Here is a 21,904-nt window from a genome sequence, read left to right on the forward strand (position 1 = left end):
AAACCAACACGATTAAACTCTTACAATCTCGACAGAAATGTCAGTTTAAAGCTGCTCTAATCAACATATATGTACTAACAATGGATCAGTGACTGGGTGCAGTCTGAAGCGTGTTGCTCGTAAAGATAAACCCACAAAGAATTATCACCTAAACCTGCACTTCCTCTCAGCTCTGTGGAGAGTTTAACGTCTTACAGCTCATTGGTTTGGCTTTCAAAGTTTTATTGTTTTCCATCATTCTTGTTTCCAGTGATAAGCACTGATAAACCCACCGTGCATGTACACTTCCTGCCCAGCCTCAGCAACCTAATGGTGAACATAACTGAGCACTTAGCAGCCAAAGAGTCAGGTTTCAGACTTTGGGAGCTGGTGGTGACAAAAACCAGAGCTAAAAGGAGAGTGAATACTGTACTGACATTCATCAGGTGGCTAAAAACACAGCCGCAAATGCATGCTAATGTTGCACTGTGTCTAAATGGACTGCTTGCTAACAGATTTTCCATAACAACTTCATTAAGCAGTACTTGTCAATGTTGCTTTTTCAGTGCCCTCGAGTGTCAAAAAGAATCTATGAATGCAGATTTAAGTAAAATTGGTGGTGATGTCTTTCGGGCCTGACAGTCCACGAGTCCCTGGTCAACACTGAACCATGAAAGAGTCAAAGAACTCCTGGACTGTACTAAGTGGGACATTAGACTTCTTGTTAAAGAAGCCAAACTTTTATCGAATTCATCCTGGTCTTTCTGAAATCACTCACGTCTGGTCCTTTAAAACGACTTCATAATCTTCACATCCATTCAGTCATCAAACCTCCCTGGAGATGACTGCGCACACCATTAAACATCCAGCACCACAGTGATTTCCAGTAGAGTTTTGACTGAGTTTTCTGAAAAGCTTGTGTTTTCCTTCACTTAAAATTCCTCTTATTCTGTCCACCCCGCAGAGACTCATGGACGTGTGAGGACATGTGCCATCCATGTGTTCTGCTTTTAGCATTGTGGGTTTTATGTCCGCGTTACAAACATTATCACGTGTAATCGATTCTCTCTCTCTGCATCACTCTGGCTACTGGACTTGAAATAACACGAAAATATTTGATGTAAAAAAAAAAAATAAAAAAAAACCCCTCTGTAGCAGAGTTTCTCTTAATAAGACCAATCACAGATGATTAATTAAATCCCAATCAGCAGTCACCTCAGCACAGAGGCCAAACATTGATCCAGCACTCCTAACCTTTATCCTACCCCTAACCCAGGGCAGGTATTGATCGTGACCATTATTCCTGCTTCGAACAACCTTCTGAACTCAACTACTTGAACCATCTTTCTCACTGTCAGATCAACAAGCCCACACATTTTACAAATCTATATTTCATGTTTTCGTTAAAGCGCTGTAGCCACTGTCACGTTCTCTCCTGCTTCATAGACGCAGCTCGTACATTAAAGCCTTACATGGGAAAAATAAATTCCCTGTAGCCTAAATCTGTGTCATTGTTATCCTGTTTATTGGATGCTTTTACTCGCAGTTCCTGAGATTCTATCAAGCCGTCTTCCACAAGTAAACATCCACCAGTCCACCACAGGAAGCTGCTGCAAGACTTTTATCTGTCACATTTCATAGATAACACTTTAACATTTCTAAGCAGCATATAAACAAGTAATCAATCAAATACACTATATTATTACACACATGAAGTCTGTTGTGTGTTGTTAAACACTTATCAGTTTTTTATTTATTAACAATCTATTGACAGGCAAGCTTAAAAATGTCAGATGTAAAGCCACAAATTATTCTGCCAGATGAATCCTGGAGCTTATCGGCTTCAATCGACATGATACTGTGCTACAGCGTTTTACAAACCACTCATGAATTGTTTATTTAGCGCTTATAAATGTTGTTAATGTAAAATAAAGTTTTTCTCTTCACAAATAAATCTTAGCACAAAAAAACTTTTAGAGGCACACAGAAACACAGTGAGCAAGGTTGGTAAAGTCAGCACACGTTTCTTTCTCTTTCAGCCACAAACTCTTCACTCTGGTACTTTATGTTGTGATGAATATTTCTGTTATGTAAGCCTGTCTGGACAGAAATTAAAGAAATGCTTGCAACACTTATTCAGACAAAGGAGTTGTGTTTGTCTAATCCTCATAAATGTTCGAGGAGTCTGTGTTTAGGAGAAGTCTTACACTGGGAGTCAGAACAGAACACACAAAACAGCCAAGCGCACACGCCGTGTTGCTGTTTCTGGTCTATAGAGCAACATTATATACAGTTTTTATTTGGGCTAAATTTATTCAGCTGCTGGGAGTGATTGCCCCCTCGGCCTACTTTTCTAAAAACATGTTGACCTGGATCAGCTCTCGGAGTGAGAAATGAGGCGTCCGCCTGCTTATGAGTAAACTGGCTCTCACGGCATTTGAGGGGGAGTCATGAAGCAGGCCCACAGAGACGTCCGGGCCCTACAGAAAATAGCTCCCATCATCTGCTTATCAAATTTAAAATGGACTGAAGGGAAGAGTTATTATGATGGTGATGAGGGCTTTCAGTGGTGATTTCTGTCATTGACCTCCTCAATGAGGTTGGCTCTGGGAAGAACAGTGTGTGCCTGTGTTTGTGTGTGCTTTTTCATGCTTTTCTATGTGCGCTGTGGAGAAGTGATGGATGGTCCTGATGGAGACAGAAATACAGAACTGCCTCCAGCAAAGTATGCCACTAAAAGGCATTATTATCTCACCGGTACCTAGATCAGTGCTATCTTCAGAGGTCCGTGCTGGAAGCGAGGACGGTCTTTCCATCCCATCGCTCAGCTTCGTGTGCCGCTGCATGACTTAACACTCGCTAATTAGGAGGTTTTCTGTTAGATACCCATCTTTGACTTTTATAGCGTGGCTGCAACAAAGGCCTTTTTCATCTTTCTGCAGTTTTCATTTATTATTTCTATGTTCTTGTACTATCTTTATGCAACACAGATTCATCTCTCAAGTGTAAGTGCCACCTCGTATTTGATTGTAAAACTTTGTGTGCATGAATCATCAAACTGGTGCCTTTACTGGCAAACACAACAGAAGCAACTTCTCTTTCATTCACACTTGTTACACGGAGCACATTATGTTCCTCCGACTGTGAGTTATTCTCAGCCCACTCACTCCTTCTGCGTGCCCACTTTGTTAATCCCCTAACCTCTGACCCGTGCCCACACTTGCTCGGTCCTATATTACTGTACCCCAACATCCCCCCTACGCAATGCAGCACCCACCCGTTGTCTCACCAAACTAAAAAGAAAGGGGTTTTAAAAATAAACCATGTGGAGAGAGAGCATGTACATGTGTATTTATGTGCGAGAGAGACAGACCAGAAAGAAGGGAAAAAAGGGTTTCCATGGAAACAAAAGAGTTATGTCTAATTGGCAATAACACCTCAAAGAGATTTGAAAGGATCCATAAAGCTGGCCCCGTGCAGTCATATGGATATGGCTGACACGGCGCTGCCATGCTCAGTCAACACTGCTTTGTTATTTATTAATGCCTTTCTGTTTATTTACAGAGACTGATGGCATTCAATCTGTCCAGTGCAACAAGTACAAAGTGGTTTTGGCAGCAGCAGCAGCAGCAGCAGCCATTTCTCTGTTTGGTCTATCTTTGGAATGAATGTTTATCAGAAACTGCAAATAGGGGAGATTTTTTTTTTTTTTTTTTTTTTTTTTGGCACACAGGTAACACTCCAGATTGATTCAGCATCACGCACACACACACACACACACACACACAGGCTTCCCACAGAAAATCTCAGGTTGGACTTAAGTGCTGCAGATAGTCACATTCCAACATGCCATCTCAGACATCAATTCAAATAATTCATTAGTCTCTAAAAACACTCTGAAAAATGCTCATCTCAGTTTCCCAGAACCCCAAGTGACCTTTAAATTGCTGTAAACCAAAATATAGGTCAGTTCTTTACAGGATGAGCAGGAAATCCTCACATTTGAGAAGCTGAAGCCAGAAAATATTTAGTATTTGTGCTTGAAAAAAAAAAAAAAGACTCAAAGATAAAATCAAGTATCAAAATAGACTAATCAATCTGCTGCTCCAGATTCTCTGTGACTTGCAGGTCAACAACAAGTGCTTAATCGGAATTACTTGACAAATTAAGGTCGCAGTAATTGCAAAAGGACGTAAACACAAATCACTGTTATATAACCTGTGTTTAACCAGACATAAGACATCAATGTTCCTGAATAACTCTGACTTAATCACCTCCCTGGCCATGAGATTGCATGTAAATGATGTCTGAGCAGGACGGCAGTGAACTGAAAGCAGTCAGAGCGGCAACAAAAGTCCACCACCATTCAACCTCTCAGTGACAGCATCACTAATATCATGTCTTAGATTTTTCCTTTTTATTACAACTACTGTAGTTGCAGAGATGAGAAGTGAATTCTGCATCATGACTTGTTACTGTGTGGCTGTTGGTTGGTGCTACTGCTCAGGGCGGAGCAGGACAGAGAAGGAGGAGGAAGCAAGTTGCAGGAATTGTACCAATTACTTTCTTCCGCCTCTCTGATTATCTGCAGGAGACTGGCTATTCCCTCATCGTAGATGACACTGCATGTAATTTGTGTTCTCCAAAAAATCGGAAAACCCTCCACTTGACTCTATAGGAAAGACTGTTTAGCCACTTTTGGGTGGTAACTACACATTTTCACAACAAACAACACTGTCTGCCTGCTAGTCTCTCACACCAACCCTCTGAATGTGATTGGCTGCTGCTGACGGACATGCATTGTGAGGAAAACTACTTTTTGTTTGAGCAAATTCTGTCTGTTAACAGAATTTTTAACATTAGAGCACGGGGAGGATAAAGGGTCACTTCACGGTTGAGTTTACTCACCATGGGGGTAGCACTCATCCTCGGTAGCTGTGGAACTGGTTTCTATGGTCCAACAGAAAAAAAAGTCAGAGTCAAGCTGGAGTGTTGTGTACATTGAGAACATGAAAATGTTGTGCAACTACTGAGAGAAAAGAAAGAGAAGAAGATACCTGCGAGCATCAACAGTCGCTGAGCATCAGAATGGGTGCAGAATTCAACAGGAGCAGGTTCCTGTGTCAGAGTCAAGTGTACAATGATGCCTTTCACAAGCTGGAAGTAACAAGCGTGTTGTTTTATTAAAGCTCTTCTTAAAACTTTGTCTAGGTCAGCACGACTGGAACTGGATCACAGAATATCAGACGATCATACAATGGACTGACTAATCTCAGTTTAAACCTCCTTAATCCAGCCATGAGTAGAGGGACAGAGCACCCAAGGAAAATGGGTTGCCTAAATATTTAGAGCCCAGTTGTACCGTTCTAGTTTGTTCATCATCACTTATTGTCACTTGTGCTTTTCTGGACTGCAAAACAAATGTCAGAGGGTGTGTGTGGGAATCAAACGGTCACAGCTGTATCTGAAACTAGTTAAATCTAAGGTGAAATTGTTTCACTCTTGTAACCTACAGACAACATTTTATGTGGATCTTCAATGAAAGTAAAATAGAAAAACTCAAGCCCTAAAGCATCTTCGACTTTATCTTCTCTTTGACTCTAAATGGGACCATAATTTGCTACAGGAACATCACGCTGTGCTGAAAAAGGCTTGAAAGTAGTGATTGAGAACATGAACTCGTCAGCAAACTGTTGACTGAGGTATTAAATCAAGTGAGAAGTAGGGTCACTCTCACATAAATTTACAATTGGACTTTTATCTGCAACCAGTGGAGTCGCCCCCCACTGGCCATGAGAAAGAATGCAGGTTTAAGGCTCGTCCACGTTCACCTTTCAGACCCAGAAGCTCCGTCCACTAGTTATACTGCCTGTGATCAGTGGCTGAAAGGCCTCTCAAGTCGCTTGGCGATGGAAAAGCTGACGGATGCTACTAACGGCCACATTAACCTTCATCCCATATTATTTGCTTACTTAGTAAATAACCCAACCAATTCTGTACTTTTCCACGAACACATTCTGCACAATTCTGATAAAGAAATGCAGATTTTGTACGACCGTATGATGAAGCTAATGAACAACAGGACATAAATACTGATTTCATTTTTAGCATTTTTTGTGTTTGCACTAAGTCTATTGTGATCGTAATTTAATATGAGACCTAAAGAAAAAAAAAAAACCTTTTGTACCGTAGAGTTGATACAGATACACAGTAAACTGCCTGAGAGACACTTCTGAGTCTCCACAGGAATTTTATAGGATTACAATAGTCTTCACTGGTGTTGTGTTTTTTGGATGTCAGTGCAAGTATCTGTCTGAGTGGGCTGAAGTCTAAATTATACAATCCACATCTCCACACTCTGGGGAAAACAATAGCATATATAAATAGGAACATAATCACATCTCTCTCTCTCTCTCTCTCTCTCTCTCTCTCTCTCTCTCTCTCTCCCACACACACACGCGCACACACACTGGCAGGGATCGGGGCAGATGCACAACCAGCAGGCAGCAGCGACTCCGTTCAGTGACTATGGAGCAACAAGACAAAGCTCAGACTGGAGACATGTACAAGTTTGTGCAAGAGAAGTCTGGGAGCAGGTTTATGAAACAGGTGTTGGTCCAGTGAAGGAAAACGAGGAAGAAGAGAGGACGGACGGCGTCAGCAGTAAACCAACCCAACTACCTTATTATGAGGATGAAACCAATGTTAGTCTTCAAGTGACTCAGCCTGCAGTAACACCAAGGTCAGTGTTTATATCGTCGTATTCTTGTTTTGATTGGTGGTGACGTCTGTTGGCTCAAGTGGGAAGATTAAAAAGATATATACGTTCTTATAACCCAAAAAAGCCATTTTTCATTTTGTTATGATGAAGAATTACAAACTCTTGAGTCCAACTTGTTTACTTTCCTGACCACTTTAAATCTTCAAATTTCCAAACTGCACGGTGACAGAGAGCCACCGCGCCAAGTCCCGCAATAGTTGTGTGTCCCTGTTCGGGCTAACTAACCGACTACTCAGAAAACACAATCAATACTTAAACAAAACGTTCATGTGGCTGAGTAAGTCGACTGTAAAAAATGTCGGGAGTGTAAACAGATAGAGGAAAAGATTTTAAAGGCCAAAATCATTTTCAAGGTTAGGGTAGTATTCAGCCCCCCGTCCCCACCCACCCCCACCGCTGCGCTCCCAGCTGTCGATTATTCCTGCAGGCTTTGGATTGATTTTCAGCACTGGACAGCTCCTGTGGCCTCAATGAAATGAACACACGTCACAGCTGCTGCTTAGTTTGCAAACTGCCCCGTCATAACTTCTGGTTGCACTGTGTGAACCTATTGATCGGCATTTAAGACTTCCTCCTGCGCTGATGCATGTGCAAAAACGGAAACTTCACTTTAATCTGTGTTGTTTTGAATTGGTATAACACAGTTTGTACATGGCCCAAAGATTAGAATATGTTCTTTATCAGGCTGAACTGGTATTAGATGTGACGCTTCTTTGAAAATATATCTAATTTTTGCACTAATGTGAGAAGTATTAGGATGTTTTACTCCAGTAAAAGTAGCCGTACCACACTATAAATATACTCCATTACAAGTAAGCCCTGCTTTCCAATATGTTAATAAAGTAAAAGTGTTTAAGTATTAAGCACTAACGCCACCTTTACACATTTTTTGTCTATGACCACACCTTGTAAGATACAAGCTGATTTGGTCAAAGTGCCATCTCAGTTAAAAAAAAAACAAAAAAAAAACAAAAAAACAAACAAGTTTCACTGTGTTCTCTATTTTCATCTTTACCAGGAACTACACAATACTTAATAAACACTTAAAGAGATTTAGTAAATATAGATTATGCACACAGAGAATACAGGTATTAACATTAACATACTTTAAATCTAAAAATTAGAAGTACTCCTTATGCAAAATGTCACAATTCAGAGCTTCATAAGTGCGTTACAGGAGTATGATAACATACGCATTAACATGCAAGCATGTTTTACTGTTTTCAATGAGGAGCAGATTTGAATAACTGTCTATATTGTTTTGTTTAATCAATAATAATGCAACATATTTTATGAACTGAACAGTTTTACATGTAAGGTTTTCATTTGAACAGTAACAAGTAAATAATGTAAAAAGTATGATATGTGCCTCTGAAATGTGGTAGAAGTATAAGGTGTCAGAAATACTCGAGGAGAGAAGAGAATTGTATTCAAGCACAAAGTATTTAGTTACGTTTCACCACTGCATTAGATTGTTTTTGCCCAGTGAAGAGAAAATAGTTCATTTACTCCTGTAAATTTTCTGTGATTTCTAGTGTTTGTGTGTGTGTTTGTGTGTGTGTGTCCATGTAGGATGACCATAGTTCTTCTACTCTAAATAAATCCCTCCTGTTACGCATACAAGTCCCTATTTTTGCCTCAGTGTAAGACAAGGACACCGCCGTCTGGAGGGACACGCAGGCCCTTCTGAACTGTTGGTTTTAAGGCAGCATGTTGTCCAGAGATACAGAAAAAGAGACGAAAACAAACGAGGACCACCTCTGACACGCAAAGCATGACCACATGCAACATTTTCACACATTTCTTTGCCTTTACACTCAGGAGAGGAAAAAAAAAACGACAACAAAAGAGTGTAGATTGTGTTTTTCACACTTTTGCTGTGTGCGTAAATCTTCCGGTTTTCTGCAAATGGCATTACACGGTGTAGCAGCATCTCCTGACGTCATAATCTCTTCATCTTAATCTGTATCTTGCCTCACACCGTGTCCAACATGGAGGACCTCGCACCTGTAAAGCCCATTATTTTAGCCCATACATTCTAGGAATGTATTTCCTTTCTCTCTGTCTTTCCTTACCCCCCCCCCCCCCCTTTAATCACATCTCAAATTACACAAAAGGGTTTAAGCCAGGTCATGCAGCAACTGCCATCCACCTTTCGTATCGTTGTTTGGATTTGGAGATTAAGGGACATAGTAATCTGGTATTTGACAAGGGCTTCCTCCATCCTTTCTTTTCCACAGGATTATGTTGCAATATACGTCAGTTTTTTTTGCTCTGACGTACTTGAATAAAAGCTACGTCAGACACTGAGCGTTCCTCTCAGAGTCTTCAACACGGAATAATGAGAATCTGTATTCGTAGAGCTCTGCAAGAGGTGCAGGCTTTGGAGCCTCTTTAACTCAGGGGAGAGCCCTATTTACCTCTCTCCTCTCCTCTCCTCTCCTCTCCCCTCATCAGTCGGCTTATCTCCTCCTCCTCACAAGTTGTCTCACATGGTAAACCATCACCACACGCAGCGAATCAGGCCCGTAGAGAGAGAGGAGAGATGTTCCTATGGAGACGGCTAAAACAGTAACTATGATCAAACATTAATTACTGCCACTCTCCCCCAGGGCTCCTTTCATCTGAGAAAAAAAAGACAACAGCCAGGCATATACCGACAACAGTTGGCTGCAAAAATATTTATCAGCATTTATACAACAAAGTTTTTACAGCTTAAAACATACATTCAGTTTCATAAAATGGAAACAAAGATAGATCTTTGATGACTGATAGAAACTACACTGAAGGCTTTTCCTCCAGGGAAAACATATTTTTGCTCATCTCCCCCGAGAGTTTACTGCATCATATGGTTTGTTGATCTGATTGGTTGAAGTTAGCCTGTGGCAAACAGTGACATACACACGGTTCATCCACTTACCTACCAAGTACTTTTTGAAAGTGTCCTTCCCAGATGATAAAAACCATCTGGCTCGTCAGTTTAATGTCAGAGAGTCGATGTGATTTTTGGGCCTTATGACCTCCGTGAAGCAGGAAACAAACTGCAGAATTTGATGAACTATAAAACCAGGAATGTTGAGGAATTTGCCAAATGTGGATGCAATTTATAAAAATCAGGGTTTTCCCTAACATTAGAAAGGTTTTTTCACAGTGCTGAGGCTGAATTAAGAGAAACACACTCTGTGTGGGTGTTTAGTTGAAGACCTACAAGAATACGTGTGATGTCTGCTTACTTTTCACATCTAAAATGGAGACAGGCAGCGTGTAGCCAGAGCTCATCACTTCAACAAACTCTCAGAGGTGCTACCACGTCGGCAGACATGGACTCACTCTTGTTGAATTGAACTTTTTCTCATCCTCCTCATAGTTAGACAGTCTTTCTGATGTGCTTAAATCATGTGACACAGAATTCAGAAAAAGCTAAATGAAAACACAGAGTTTGGGAGAAAATAAAATGGAACATGGAAAAAATGTAAATAGATTCTTAATGGAGTTTTTTTTATATAGCATAGTTTTTTAAATTCTTGATATTCAGTTGGTTGCAATCTGCAACCCGACCACTAGAGGCCAAGAAATCCTACAGACAGGTCATTTGATAGTTTGCCGCTCGGTTGTCATGAAGGTGGATCATGACATGACTTCACCCAGCAGCACTTTCAAGACTTCTTGTCCACGGGGGCCTGAAAGCCAAAATACTCAGTGCACATTGAGAGTCGATGGTTTTATCAGACTCCTTGTTTCCAAGATTAAGAATGAACTTTGACGAGTGGTAGTTTTTGTCGTTTCTATAAAGTTTAGTCGTGTTTTTTTGTCAACTTGTTGATTGTCAGGTTTTCCTCTATTTTGAGCAATATGTAGCCAAAAGAACACACAATCTCCAACATTTGAACAGCAATTCAAATTCACAATTCACACAGGCACAGTTACAGGCTTGTGTCAAACTATTGCGTCCACCAGCTGTATGTCACAATTTGTTATCAATGCTTTTAATGGACTTTGGAGTTTTGTTTGCGTGACGCTGGTGATGACAAATTTAAACATCATTCTTCAGAAGTAACACGGTGCAACATTTTTTTAGCCAATGGCTTCTTCTCAACTAAATGTAATACAATACAGTACAATACAACTTTATTGTCTACCACACTACAAAAGTCATCTGCACCTTTGCAAAAATACAAGCAAACTATAAAACATGTTCCATTTTGGCTTCTATTGTCCTCTTCACTGGCAGCTATACAAGGCTTTGATAAAAAGATAAAAGCAGAAATTGATTTGTGAATATGGATGATGCCAAAGACAGAGTTGGAGTTACTGGAAGATAAGAAAAAAAAATCAGAATAAAATTTAGGGCTTGTAGCATTTCTTTTCTCTCCTCTGCCACTGTGTGCAGAATGTAATTGAGCATTTTCACATTAATTGTGTAAGTTCTGTTTTTACTGTTGATTTTGTATAGTAGAAGAGGCATCTTATATATGTTTGCTGTTTGAGAAAGAATGTAATTCCATGTGGGGGGGGGGGCAAGTGCTTGGTGTGACACAAAGACATAGAACATTGGATATAATACCAGCATTTTAAACAACAAACAAGTGATATGAGAGGGGACAAACAGACTGACATGTGGACTATGATGTGATGTCCTCATCCCAAACATGATGCTGCGGGCACTGACATGAGGCTAACCTGCGTGACCAGGCATACTGGCTGACGTCTTTAAGACCTCTGTAAGAAAAGGTCGTTGTTTCACATGGAGGACATTTTACTCCAGCTGTGGGAGTTATCGAGCTGATGTAATCATCTGGCCTTTTGGGATTATCCAGTTGAAAATCACCCTTCATCCAGCCAATCAGCAGCCAGTACGTAACATCTGTCCTTGGTGTAACAGGAAAGAAAGAGTCTGGAAGCTTCACAAACAAGGGTTGCACACAGCCCATGTTACATGACACCAAATCCCATAAAAATCTGTATGTATGTGTGTGTTTAAGTGCGTTTCTATTTGCTTGTGCTTGTTATTGACGTGACAGCGATATCGAACAAAGGCTTTTAAACTGCAGTTGTCTGAAATTTTCCCAAGACAATCCATTACTACCTTTCATTAATGCAGGCCTGTCCTGTCAACTAATTAATGTCAGCCAAAGTGATTCATGCACAATAAAACATAAACCACTAATGCCCTTTTGTATCGCGTGCAATTGGCCTTCTATTGGTTATGCAACCCGGTGCTTTTTGGTCCTCCTGGTCCCCAGCTTGCTGACATAATAAGCAGAGCGAAATCACCCTCCAACCTTGTCATCAGGCCAAACAGCAGATCAATTGTTCCTCTAACAGTAGATTACCACTGATTCATCTCTTTTTTAGACCTTTGTCCCTTCCACTGCCTGTCTGGTTTTCCACTCCTGGTTGGCCTGAAGGTCCCTAAGGCTAACCACTAGCAAGGACCTAATCAATAAGCTTTCATTACACAAAACTGTCTGGTCTGCTCCGTGCATTTGGGCAAGGCCAAAATTTGCAGGGAGAGATTTTTGATTTTTCTGATTTTTAGCCACACTGACTCTGTGGATGACAATGTTGGTCTGTCTGCTGGTCCACTGCTTTGGCTCGCACTGAAACATCTCAACAACTATTTGATAAATTGCCATGAAATTTGGTACAGACATGCATGTGCCTCATAAAGATACCTTCCAATGATTTTGCTGATTCCTTAATTTTTCATCTAGCGTGTATTTGGTTGTTTAACTTTGGAGAGAAGACAACGTAGTGAGAAGAGGAGAGGGGAATGGGAGCCTTGTCAATCCATCAGGTCAAATTTCAGTTTGTACAATACTTTGGTTTGTGACCAAATACTTTCAAAATGAATGCCCTTCCCATTAGCTTCATCTACACTTTGTGTTTTATGGTAAATGCCAAATGCTAACATGCTTAGTGAAGATGACAACTACCTGCCACAGTAAACATTAGCATGTTCCCATTGTCATTGTGAACATGTTGGTATGTTTACATTAGCATTTAGCTAACTGTGTGAGCACAGCGGCCCCCAAGGTTACATTTTATTTTCTTTATTCTTTTTTTTTTCTTTTTTGGGGGGGGCCCAGGAATTATCTAAAACTGTATTTATTTATTTTTATTTATTCATTTACTTATTTTGCTTTTGAAAAAGTCCTGTGCCTTTCTAATCATTGAAACAATATCCTCTTTGTCCCCTTTGTTCCCAGAAAATGAATCATGAGATGGCAGCGATGATAACGAACGCAAGACAGATCTGAGCTCATACTGTCTCCCTGTCCAGCAACAGTACTTTAATGGTTGGAACTGCCCGCCCCAACCTACATTACTGCCCTCGCAGACACAGCCTGATGATCACCGGTGCCATGGGAGCGGTGCGAGTCAACAGGTAAGAGAGGATGTCAATGGCACAGCAGCTTTACTAAAGAAAATAGTTTTTATGTTACTTCAGTTCCTTCTCACAAAAAATGTCCTTTCATAAATAACTACTGCAAGCACAAGTCTACAGCAGATATTAGAAACGTTATGAACTTCTTTCTGATAAGTTAACCTTTATGAAGAGATTATAATGGTCAATAAATCATTACCCAATGCTTAATAGATCGATTATAAGCCATTTTTTGGAAGAACATGTGGGTTACCAGGCTGTGAAAATGGACACTATAGCCCATCGGGTAGACCCTGAAAAAGAACATTTAACCTTTGATGTTCTCGAAACAACAACCCCATTTATTAAATGTTTATTAACATATCCGACTGCAGACATGATGGAGTACCTTAAAATACCTTTATCAGTATTATCACACCGATGACTTACTAATGTTTGCTGAGAAACTCATGATCCTCAAGTTTTTCCAGTTTCTATAACTTAAGAATTGATAGCTTATTACCCTTTACAAATAACTGATATCTACAGACTTGATATCTTAAGCTCATGAGAATTTGTTAATGGCTTGACTTTTAATGCAGCAGGAATTTTTCTAGCCTAGCAATCCAAACAGTTGTTCTCAAAAACAGTGTCTAACTGATCAATAAAGCTTAAGGTAAATGATTTATAGACCATTAATGAAGACATTAGTCAGAATTTATAAACCGCTTACAAAAGGAGACGTGTAAGAAAGATGACATCCCCTGAACAACGACTGTCTATTAATAGCTTAGCAACCTTAATTAAGTAATGCAGACGTGTGAAGCTTTGGATTTCTCCATGTCACAGCAGTGCGCATGGGGCTGTGGTGAGACTGACTGATACTAAGGCTGTTTCTTTCCCTAAGAGAAAATGTGTAAAGAATGAATTAAACAGTGTGTTCGTTTGTTGTTAACATAAGCTGCAAACATTAGCACATCCAGCTAAGTGGCTCACCTACCTACTGTATTAAGCGCTACTTCTAAAGCCACATCATTAACCAACTACATTAGTTTGTGGGTTAACAGGTTACCATTAAAATAGCCCTATTCACATCCACTGTCATATTTCCCCACTGTGTGGAAGCCAATCCTGGATGTGACCAGAGTTTAGGCTAATGTCAGTGGTTCTGTCCTGCTCGTCATTTGATGTGAGGATTTTTACATTTCAGACAAGCAAACAGATTGGTTAGTTCTCATCATAAGATCCTTTTTTTGTGGTAACGTTAAATGTGAAAGGTGTTTAAAAATATGAACAAGCACTTAAGCTATGTAGTTAGTGTTATATCATCATACATTGGCTATAGAAACTGTCAAATCCCCTGAACTAATGTTCTCCCCTCTGTTCTCCCAGATACAGCATCGTTTCCACAGATGAAGATGCCCTGAAGATCTCCAGCCTGGGGCTCCACAATGGCCACAGTCCCCTGACTCAGCAGACACTGTCAGGGGCCCGTATGCAGGGTGAAGAAGGAGGAGGAGATTGTCCAGGAAGTGATGAGGGAAGAGGGGCTTTGTCTTTGAGAGTGACAAATGAGCCTATCGTCCACAACAGCTGCCGGGCATCACCTTCATGTCGTCTGGGCCTGGACATGGGCACAGGCCGCCTGCGCAGTCGCTTTGTGAAGAAAAATGGTCAGTGCAATGTGGTTTTCAACAACATGGAGGATAAGCCACGACGATACTTGGCTGACATTTTCACCACCTGTGTGGACATACGCTGGCGCTACCTGCTGCTCATTTTCACCACCACTTTCCTTCTGTCTTGGCTGCTCTTTGGCCTGATTTTCTGGGGAGTGGCGCTCGCTCATGGAGACTTTGACTTTCGCGCTCCTGTGAAGGAAGGAGATCCTCAAAGTAACGTAGAGGAGGGAAAAGACAAATGGCGGCCATGTATTCTCCACATCCAGGGTTTCATTGGGGCGTTCCTCTTCTCCATTGAGACCCAGACCACCATTGGATATGGTTTCCGGTGTGTCACTGAAGAGTGCCCAGTTGCTGTGGTGACTGTGGTGGTCCAGTCCATCGTGGGCTGCATTATTGACTCCTTCATGATTGGCACCATCATGGCAAAGATGGTGCGGCCGAAGAAGCGGGCACAGACCTTGCTGTTCTCGCACAATGCCGTCATCGCTCTACGAGATGGTAAGCTGTGCCTCATGTGGCGCCTGGGGAACATGCGCAAGAGCCACATTGTTGAAGCACATGTGCGTGCTCAGCTCATTAAGCCGCATGTGACGGCGGAGGGTGAGTACCTCCCTTTGGAGCAAACAGACATTGATGTCGGCTACGACGACGGGCTGGATCGGCTGTTTCTGGTGTCACCGCTTGTAGTGGTCCATGAGATTAACAAGACCAGTCCTCTGTATAACCTGAGCCGTGCCGACCTGCAAAAGGAGGACTTTGAGATTGTGGTCATCCTGGAGGGGATGGTGGAGGCCACAGCTATGACGACACAGGCCCGTAGCTCCTACTTGGCCAAGGAGATCATGTGGGGTCACCGCTTTGAGCCTGTGGTCTTTGAGAAGAGTGACCGCTACCATGTGGACTATTCCCGGTTCCATAAGACCTACGAAGTGCCATCTACACCTCAGTGCAGTGCCAGGGAACTGAGCCAGATGATGCGTCATGGCAGGCAGTCCTCATCCTCCAGTTCGAGTTACTCCCAGTCTCCATCACCATTTGCTCCGAGGGCAGCCCGCCATCTCCTGGGCCCTCACTCCCCCAGTGCTTTCTGTTACGAGAATGAGGTAGCTCTGTGCTGCGGGGATGACGAGGATGAGGGAGATGTGAAAGAGGAGGCGGGGAGCCTGAATGTAAGAAGTGACAGAGAGGTAAATATGAGAGATGACATTCACTTGGGCTTCAAAGAGACATTTGTGGAGGAGCAGACAGTGGAGATGCTGTGTGTTCTGGACTCAGAGAATCAGATCAGCCTTGACAGACTACAGCCCACTCTACCTTTATACATCAGCAGAGAGTCAGGAGTTTAATCAATGGTAATGGCTGCCCTTCCATTTGTTTCCTCTCTTTGTCTGTGTGCATCCAACTAAAGTATTGAACTAGTGTAAAAAAATAAAATGCGGAGGACACAATTTAAACTGTAAATGCTGGTGGAAGAGAAGGATATTTTTGCAGCTGTCAAAAAATTCACTCAGCTTTAGGTCATAACTTGCTCTGGTTTCAGGTATTGTACACTTTCAGTTGTAACATCAGTGTCTAGACAATACACAGCTCATCTACTTTTAAACATGGTGACCTGGTATTTCTCTCAAATCATGAGGTATCTTATAACGAGGTACCTTTTTGCTTTCTTGTTTTATTTAATATGACAATATATGATCTACAGTTAAGTCAAGCATTTTGTTCTTGATTTCCGTTCAGTTTTTGTATATATGATATGCTTTTATCTTATGCATCATATACAGATAAATGTTATGAGAGAAAAATCTATTCATGTTAAAGGAAGCATGATGCAAATGCTCAATGTCAACACACTCATTTTCTCTGTGTAAAAATAAATTATTTCTGTATTTTGAACTTCTGTCTTCCTGCCTGAGTTCTATTACTTTTCACATTTAATTAATAAGCTATTTTGTTTTAAATTTATCAGTTTTTTTTTTCCATGATAGACAACAAGTTCAGATAAACTAAATCCTGAACTATGAAAGAGAATTCAAACGGTTAGTCAAACATGTAGGCTACAGATCGTGAAAAAGCACTTTATTCTTACTTTTATCAATAGATTCAAACACTTTGCAACAGTGTGTTGTTTTGTATGAATAAAGCGCCAAATAAAAAACAGTATATACTGTTAATGTTTGAATTGTCTCTGTTGAATTTCTATTGCACATTTTTTCACTGGTGTCACAGTCCATCCATGCTAATTACCATCTGGGTCTACTGAGATGAGATCACAAACATCTCATTTGTCTTCGGATCAAAGCATGAGTGGTTGCTCTTTATCTCTAGAAAGGAAAGCAGGCAACTGCTCCGAGGCCCCAGGCCTCCAGTGGTTCCAAAAGCCCTGAGTACACTGTGTTTCACTCATTTTTAGCAACGCAATCAGTCTGTTGCTTGGTTGGCTGGTTGGTTCAGTACTTTGGGTCTGGACTGAAATATCTTAACAAATATTGAATGGATTGTCATGAAAATTTCTACAGACAATCATGATTTGCAGATCACCATGATTTTGGTGAATCTTTTCATCTACAGCCAGCACAATGTTGGCTTTTGTGGCTTTGAATGAAATGTTGTTGTTGGAATACAGCTTTTGGATGGACTGCCATGAAATTGGATAGAAACATACAAGTTCCCCTCAGGATGAATTGTGGTAACTTTCAACAGTCCATTATTTTCAGCTAGCACTGTCATTGGGTCAAAAGTTGTCCAATACCCGCAAACCTAATGACATTCCCATCTGCTTCAACGCTACTTATTACATTACACCAGGTAACCCGTGCATGCGTGGGTTCTCTCCGGGCACTCCGGCTTCCTCCCACAGACCAAAAACATGCTCATTAGGTTACTTGGTGACTCTAAATTGTCCATAGGTGTGAGTGTGAGTGTGAATGGTTGTATGTCTGTATGTCTGTCTATGTTGCCCTGCAATCGGCTGGCGACCGGTTCAGGGTGTACCCCGCCTCTCGCCCATTGCCAGCTGGGATAGGCTCCAGCCCCCCGCAACCCCGAAAGGGATAGAAGATGAATGAATAAATGAACACATAGCTACAATTACAATTGCAATTAGTCATTTGGCCGACGTTTTTGTCCAAAGCCACGTACATATGAATCCACACACTGATGGCACAGCATTGGGTGCAGTTTTGAGTTCAGTATCTTGCCCAAGGATACTTCAGCATGTGGACTGCCAAGGCCAGGGATCGAACCACCGACCTCCTAAAAAGTGGATGACTGCCCTACCTCCTGAGCCACAGCCACCCCCGATGTAGTTGGCATACATCTTTTATTGTTTTAAGTGGCTTTTCTTTTGCCATTTCAATGAAAGAGCTTTTAGAAGACTGACACAGGGATAAACCTGAGGACTAAGTGTAACAATGCAACGCTGATCCAAATACTATCATTTCTTTCTGGTTGCGTCTCAATTCAAAACTCCCTGAGAGAGAAGGAGAGATAGAAATAGATGAAGTTAATGGCAGATCACACGCACAAACTGAGCAAGGTCAGACAGGGCTGAAAGGTGAACAGCGTAGAGGACAGAGTGCTTCTTGCTGTTGTAAAGCTCCCCCATGTGGTTGAACAGTGAGCAACAGTTGATCACTAAACTGTTTTCTATGTGGGTTTGTTGGTAATGGTCATTCTACCTTGTACCTCGTGCAACTTTCTTTCTTCTACCACTCAGTATGTGGTAGGTGTGTGTTTCACCTCATTTCTTCATAGACAAACTATAAATATTTTTTTAAAACTCTCTCTCTCTCTCCCATTTTTACCTTTATTTTTCCATAAAGAATTTGAAAGGTTTAAAAAAAACATAGACATATGAACCTGTGAAAAGGCAGTTGGGACGCTGTAGAATATAAACCCAAACAATTGTTTAATTTCATCAAGTTAAACCACAATTTTGGTCTAACAACAGGTTTTTCTTCAGATTTTATACTTTGTAAAGTATAAGTTCACATTTCTTCAAGTCTGTCTTAATACATTACGCACATTCCTGCATATTAAAGCTATGGTTTAATCCTCCTCTGGATAAGTCCATCGACCAAATCCAGATCTGAGGACGGTGTCTTTGTAGGACTTCTGTTGTGTATACTTGTGGATGTAGAAGAAGTTAACTGGAGGAAAGCTACACCTCCACAAAGTAAGTGCCAGTGCTGAGACTGAAATTCACCACTAATGTCTGAGCTGCTGTTCCTCATTAACATAATTGATAATTAGAGTGATGTCATGCTCTAATTAGCCCCCTCCTGCTGCTCTTTTTTTGCTCTCTTACATGTTTACAATCCTCACAAGACCAAACGAGGTGACAACATCTTGTGTCGAATCACTGTGAATGATCGTCAGAGGGACACTATCTCCATCATCATCTTTTCCTGCAATCTAATCAGCTGATCTTTGATTTAGTTAAATGCCATCTCCTGTCCACCATAACAAGCCATTTCCCTTCTGTGCAATCTACCTCTGGCCCTGCTGTCATCCCATCCTTTTCTCCCCGGTAGCTGTCTGATGCTGGTTAATTAACCGGACCATCACACCCTCCTGTCATCAGCGTCCGTGAGAGAGAGCAGCTGGGTGACCTCTGTGACCTCTATTAAGGCTGCTAATGGCTGACTAGGATCTGGCCTAATAAGGTGGTGTGTGTTCATCTTCATGTAGGTTAAGTGTGTGAGTGTGTGCGTGTGCTTTCATGTGTGTGACACCCTATATATCTCCGTGCCCTCTCTGGCCTCACTGGCTGTTTGTGGCCCCGGGCTGTGTGACCAGAGCCGGTGACAGTGTGTGTGCTCAGCAGGGGACAGTATTTAGGCACTGGGAGCTGTGGCTCCGGGATCTTTGGTTCCATAATGAGCTGTTGTGTGTTGTGGAGCTGTGAAGCAGCTCGCTGGGGGACAGAGGAGCATTGTGTGCTGCTCACCACAGCTCAGCTCAGCACAGGAGGCCTGACTGAAGCAGGCCGGGGAGCACCACAGGGCAAACATCTTCTGGATACTTCTGTCTGTCTGCTGCTTCTTCTGACTGTCTGACCTCTTTTATCTCGGATTTCTATTACAGGCTATAATCCTCACAATCAGTCACATTTTGATAGCTAATCTGTGGCTTGTGGTTTTTATTCGGCTAAAAAATTAATGTCCTGCTGGTCTAGGTGACTGAGATGCTGAGCTTGTAATTCCAGTGTCCCTGCTTTGAGTCTTGGGTGAGACCTTTGTTGAAAGTCAACATTCCTCTGTCTCCCATCATTTCCAGTCATTTCTCTAATTGTTTGTTATCAAATAAAGGCAAAAATGCTCCCCAAAATACTTAATTAATGATGCATATTCTTATGTAGTGTATGGCTTAATCACCATTTGGACTCCGAAACATGCAACACCAACAATGTCATTTGACGTGATGGTAAGAGTCGTTTCAATCTTCTCATCTAAGTCTTTGCATGAGAACGAACGAGCAGGTTCTCCAAAATGTCACACTACGTCTTAAAGCCGAGACTCTATCTTGAAGAGGGGCCCAGTGTCAAGCCCTTCATCATTTCAGTTTTGTACTTTCACTTTCCTAAATTACAATAATGTGTTCAATCAATTTAGCATTTCAGCACAGAAAAACAGAAGAGTGGGAAAACATGGAGTTCAATACATCAAATCTTTTGACAACATAGTAGATTCATCCAGTTCTGTTTGAGTGAAATTAACTGCTGCAATTTGTATTTGTTTAAACTGTGCTCCCAGGCCTGGTTTGCTTCTATTTTTATAGGCAGTCTCAAAAGTCTGTTTTTTTTTTTGTTTTTTTTTTTAAATTTGAGTTGCAACCATGGCGAAAGTTTGCTTGTAGTAAAAATTAATAGTGACAATTCAAATTCAGCTTACAAACATTTTTTACATGGCAACTTTTTTTTTTTTTTTTTTACTTATTACATCTTTTGTTACAACTTTTACACCACATCTTACAGAATTTTCTGATTTTTTTATTGGCTATGTGACCATCATGAGCAGCCCACTGAGCCAAATGCATTATGCTGACTTGAAATCAGATTATTGCATGCCCTCCGCTTGCCCGTCTGTCTGTCTGTCTGTCTGCTCACACACCCATCTGTCTGCTTTGGGTGTTTGTGAGCTTGAACACCTGTCGGTGCTCCTCTCTACCTGTCGGCCCCGGCAGCTTCTCTGTATTCACAAATTTCTCTGTGAGTCGGACAAATGGAACATCTCTCTGTCCTTTCCAGGCTCCGTGACATACGTTTATCTGCTGTCGTCACAGTATGGAACAATTAGGTTGCTCATATTCGTTCACGTCTTCAAAGAAACAGTTGACTAGAAAGAAATCAAACGTGAGGAATTTCATAAATGACCATATTTCTCACTCTCTGCTCTCAAATATCCCATCCATCTTTCTGTCTTGTTGCCTTTTATCTCACCCTCTGCTCTGACAACAACGGGCTCTTTCATGTAGACATCTTTTCCTCAGACCCCTCAGGCTCTCTCCCTCTTTCTCTTGTGTTCACACAGACTAATTAAATGTTCTGAGGAAAACTCATGATTGGAAATTCTGCACTACTTTCTGCCCTCTCTCGTCTCTCCTTCTCTAAAAAAATACCTCATTAAATCCAGATTGAGTTATTGTCCCTGTTATATTTTAAATGTTGTTTTTAAAATTGACACACAGATGTTTTTGTTTTCGTAAAAAAATATTACTTTATTTGTGGTTTTATATCAGTTAATGCCAGAGAAATACAATAATGGCAAATAAGATACGGTACATCAAAATTATTTCCATTTTACAATTGTCGTAAATTTGGAGGGGAGCATACAGTACAACTCTTTTCATAATGGGTGCATTTGGCTGATTTCCTGTGCCTCAAGTTTAAAAAGCGCTTTGCAGGAGGAAGAAAAGGGGAAAGATAGTTTCAAAAAGGTGGAGAGGGTAACATATAAAATCAAGGACAATCAGAGTAAACAAATTAGTTTGATGCTTTGTAAAGATCCAAAGTCCAACAAAGTAAAGCAGAAAATACCCATAAACAACCTTTCATGTCGAACCAGTTCAGCACATACTGTATTGTTTTCTGGC

The 21,904-nt window shown here is 41.2% G+C and overlaps 1 protein-coding gene across 1 annotated transcript; it reads left to right on the forward strand.

Annotated features, from left to right (window-relative positions):
* Positions 1 to 6,462: 6,462 nt before the first annotated feature.
* Positions 6,463 to 16,991, forward strand: LOC143319977 (ATP-sensitive inward rectifier potassium channel 12-like). Its single transcript, XM_076729295.1, has 3 exons — positions 6,463 to 6,721; positions 12,970 to 13,148; positions 14,520 to 16,991. The coding sequence occupies exons 2-3, from the start codon at positions 13,057 to 13,059 to the stop codon at positions 16,156 to 16,158; spliced, it is 1,731 nt and encodes a 576-aa protein (XP_076585410.1). The 5' UTR covers positions 6,463 to 6,721; positions 12,970 to 13,056; the 3' UTR covers positions 16,159 to 16,991.
* The last annotated feature ends 4,913 nt before the right edge of the window (positions 16,992 to 21,904 follow it).

Source organism: Chaetodon auriga, chromosome 4, assembly GCF_051107435.1.
Source record: "Chaetodon auriga isolate fChaAug3 chromosome 4, fChaAug3.hap1, whole genome shotgun sequence".
Taxonomy (NCBI): domain Eukaryota; kingdom Metazoa; phylum Chordata; class Actinopteri; order Chaetodontiformes; family Chaetodontidae; genus Chaetodon; species Chaetodon auriga.

Excerpts from the sequence above, each read along its gene's own strand:
- LOC143319977 (XM_076729295.1), top strand. The coding sequence starts at position 13,057 with ATGGTTGGAACTGCCCGCCCCAACCTACATTACTGCCCTCGCAGACAC. Across the intron at positions 13,149-14,519 it reads GGAGCGGTGCGAGTCAACAG|ATACAGCATCGTTTCCACAG; the intron begins GTAAGAGAGGAT and ends CTGTTCTCCCAG.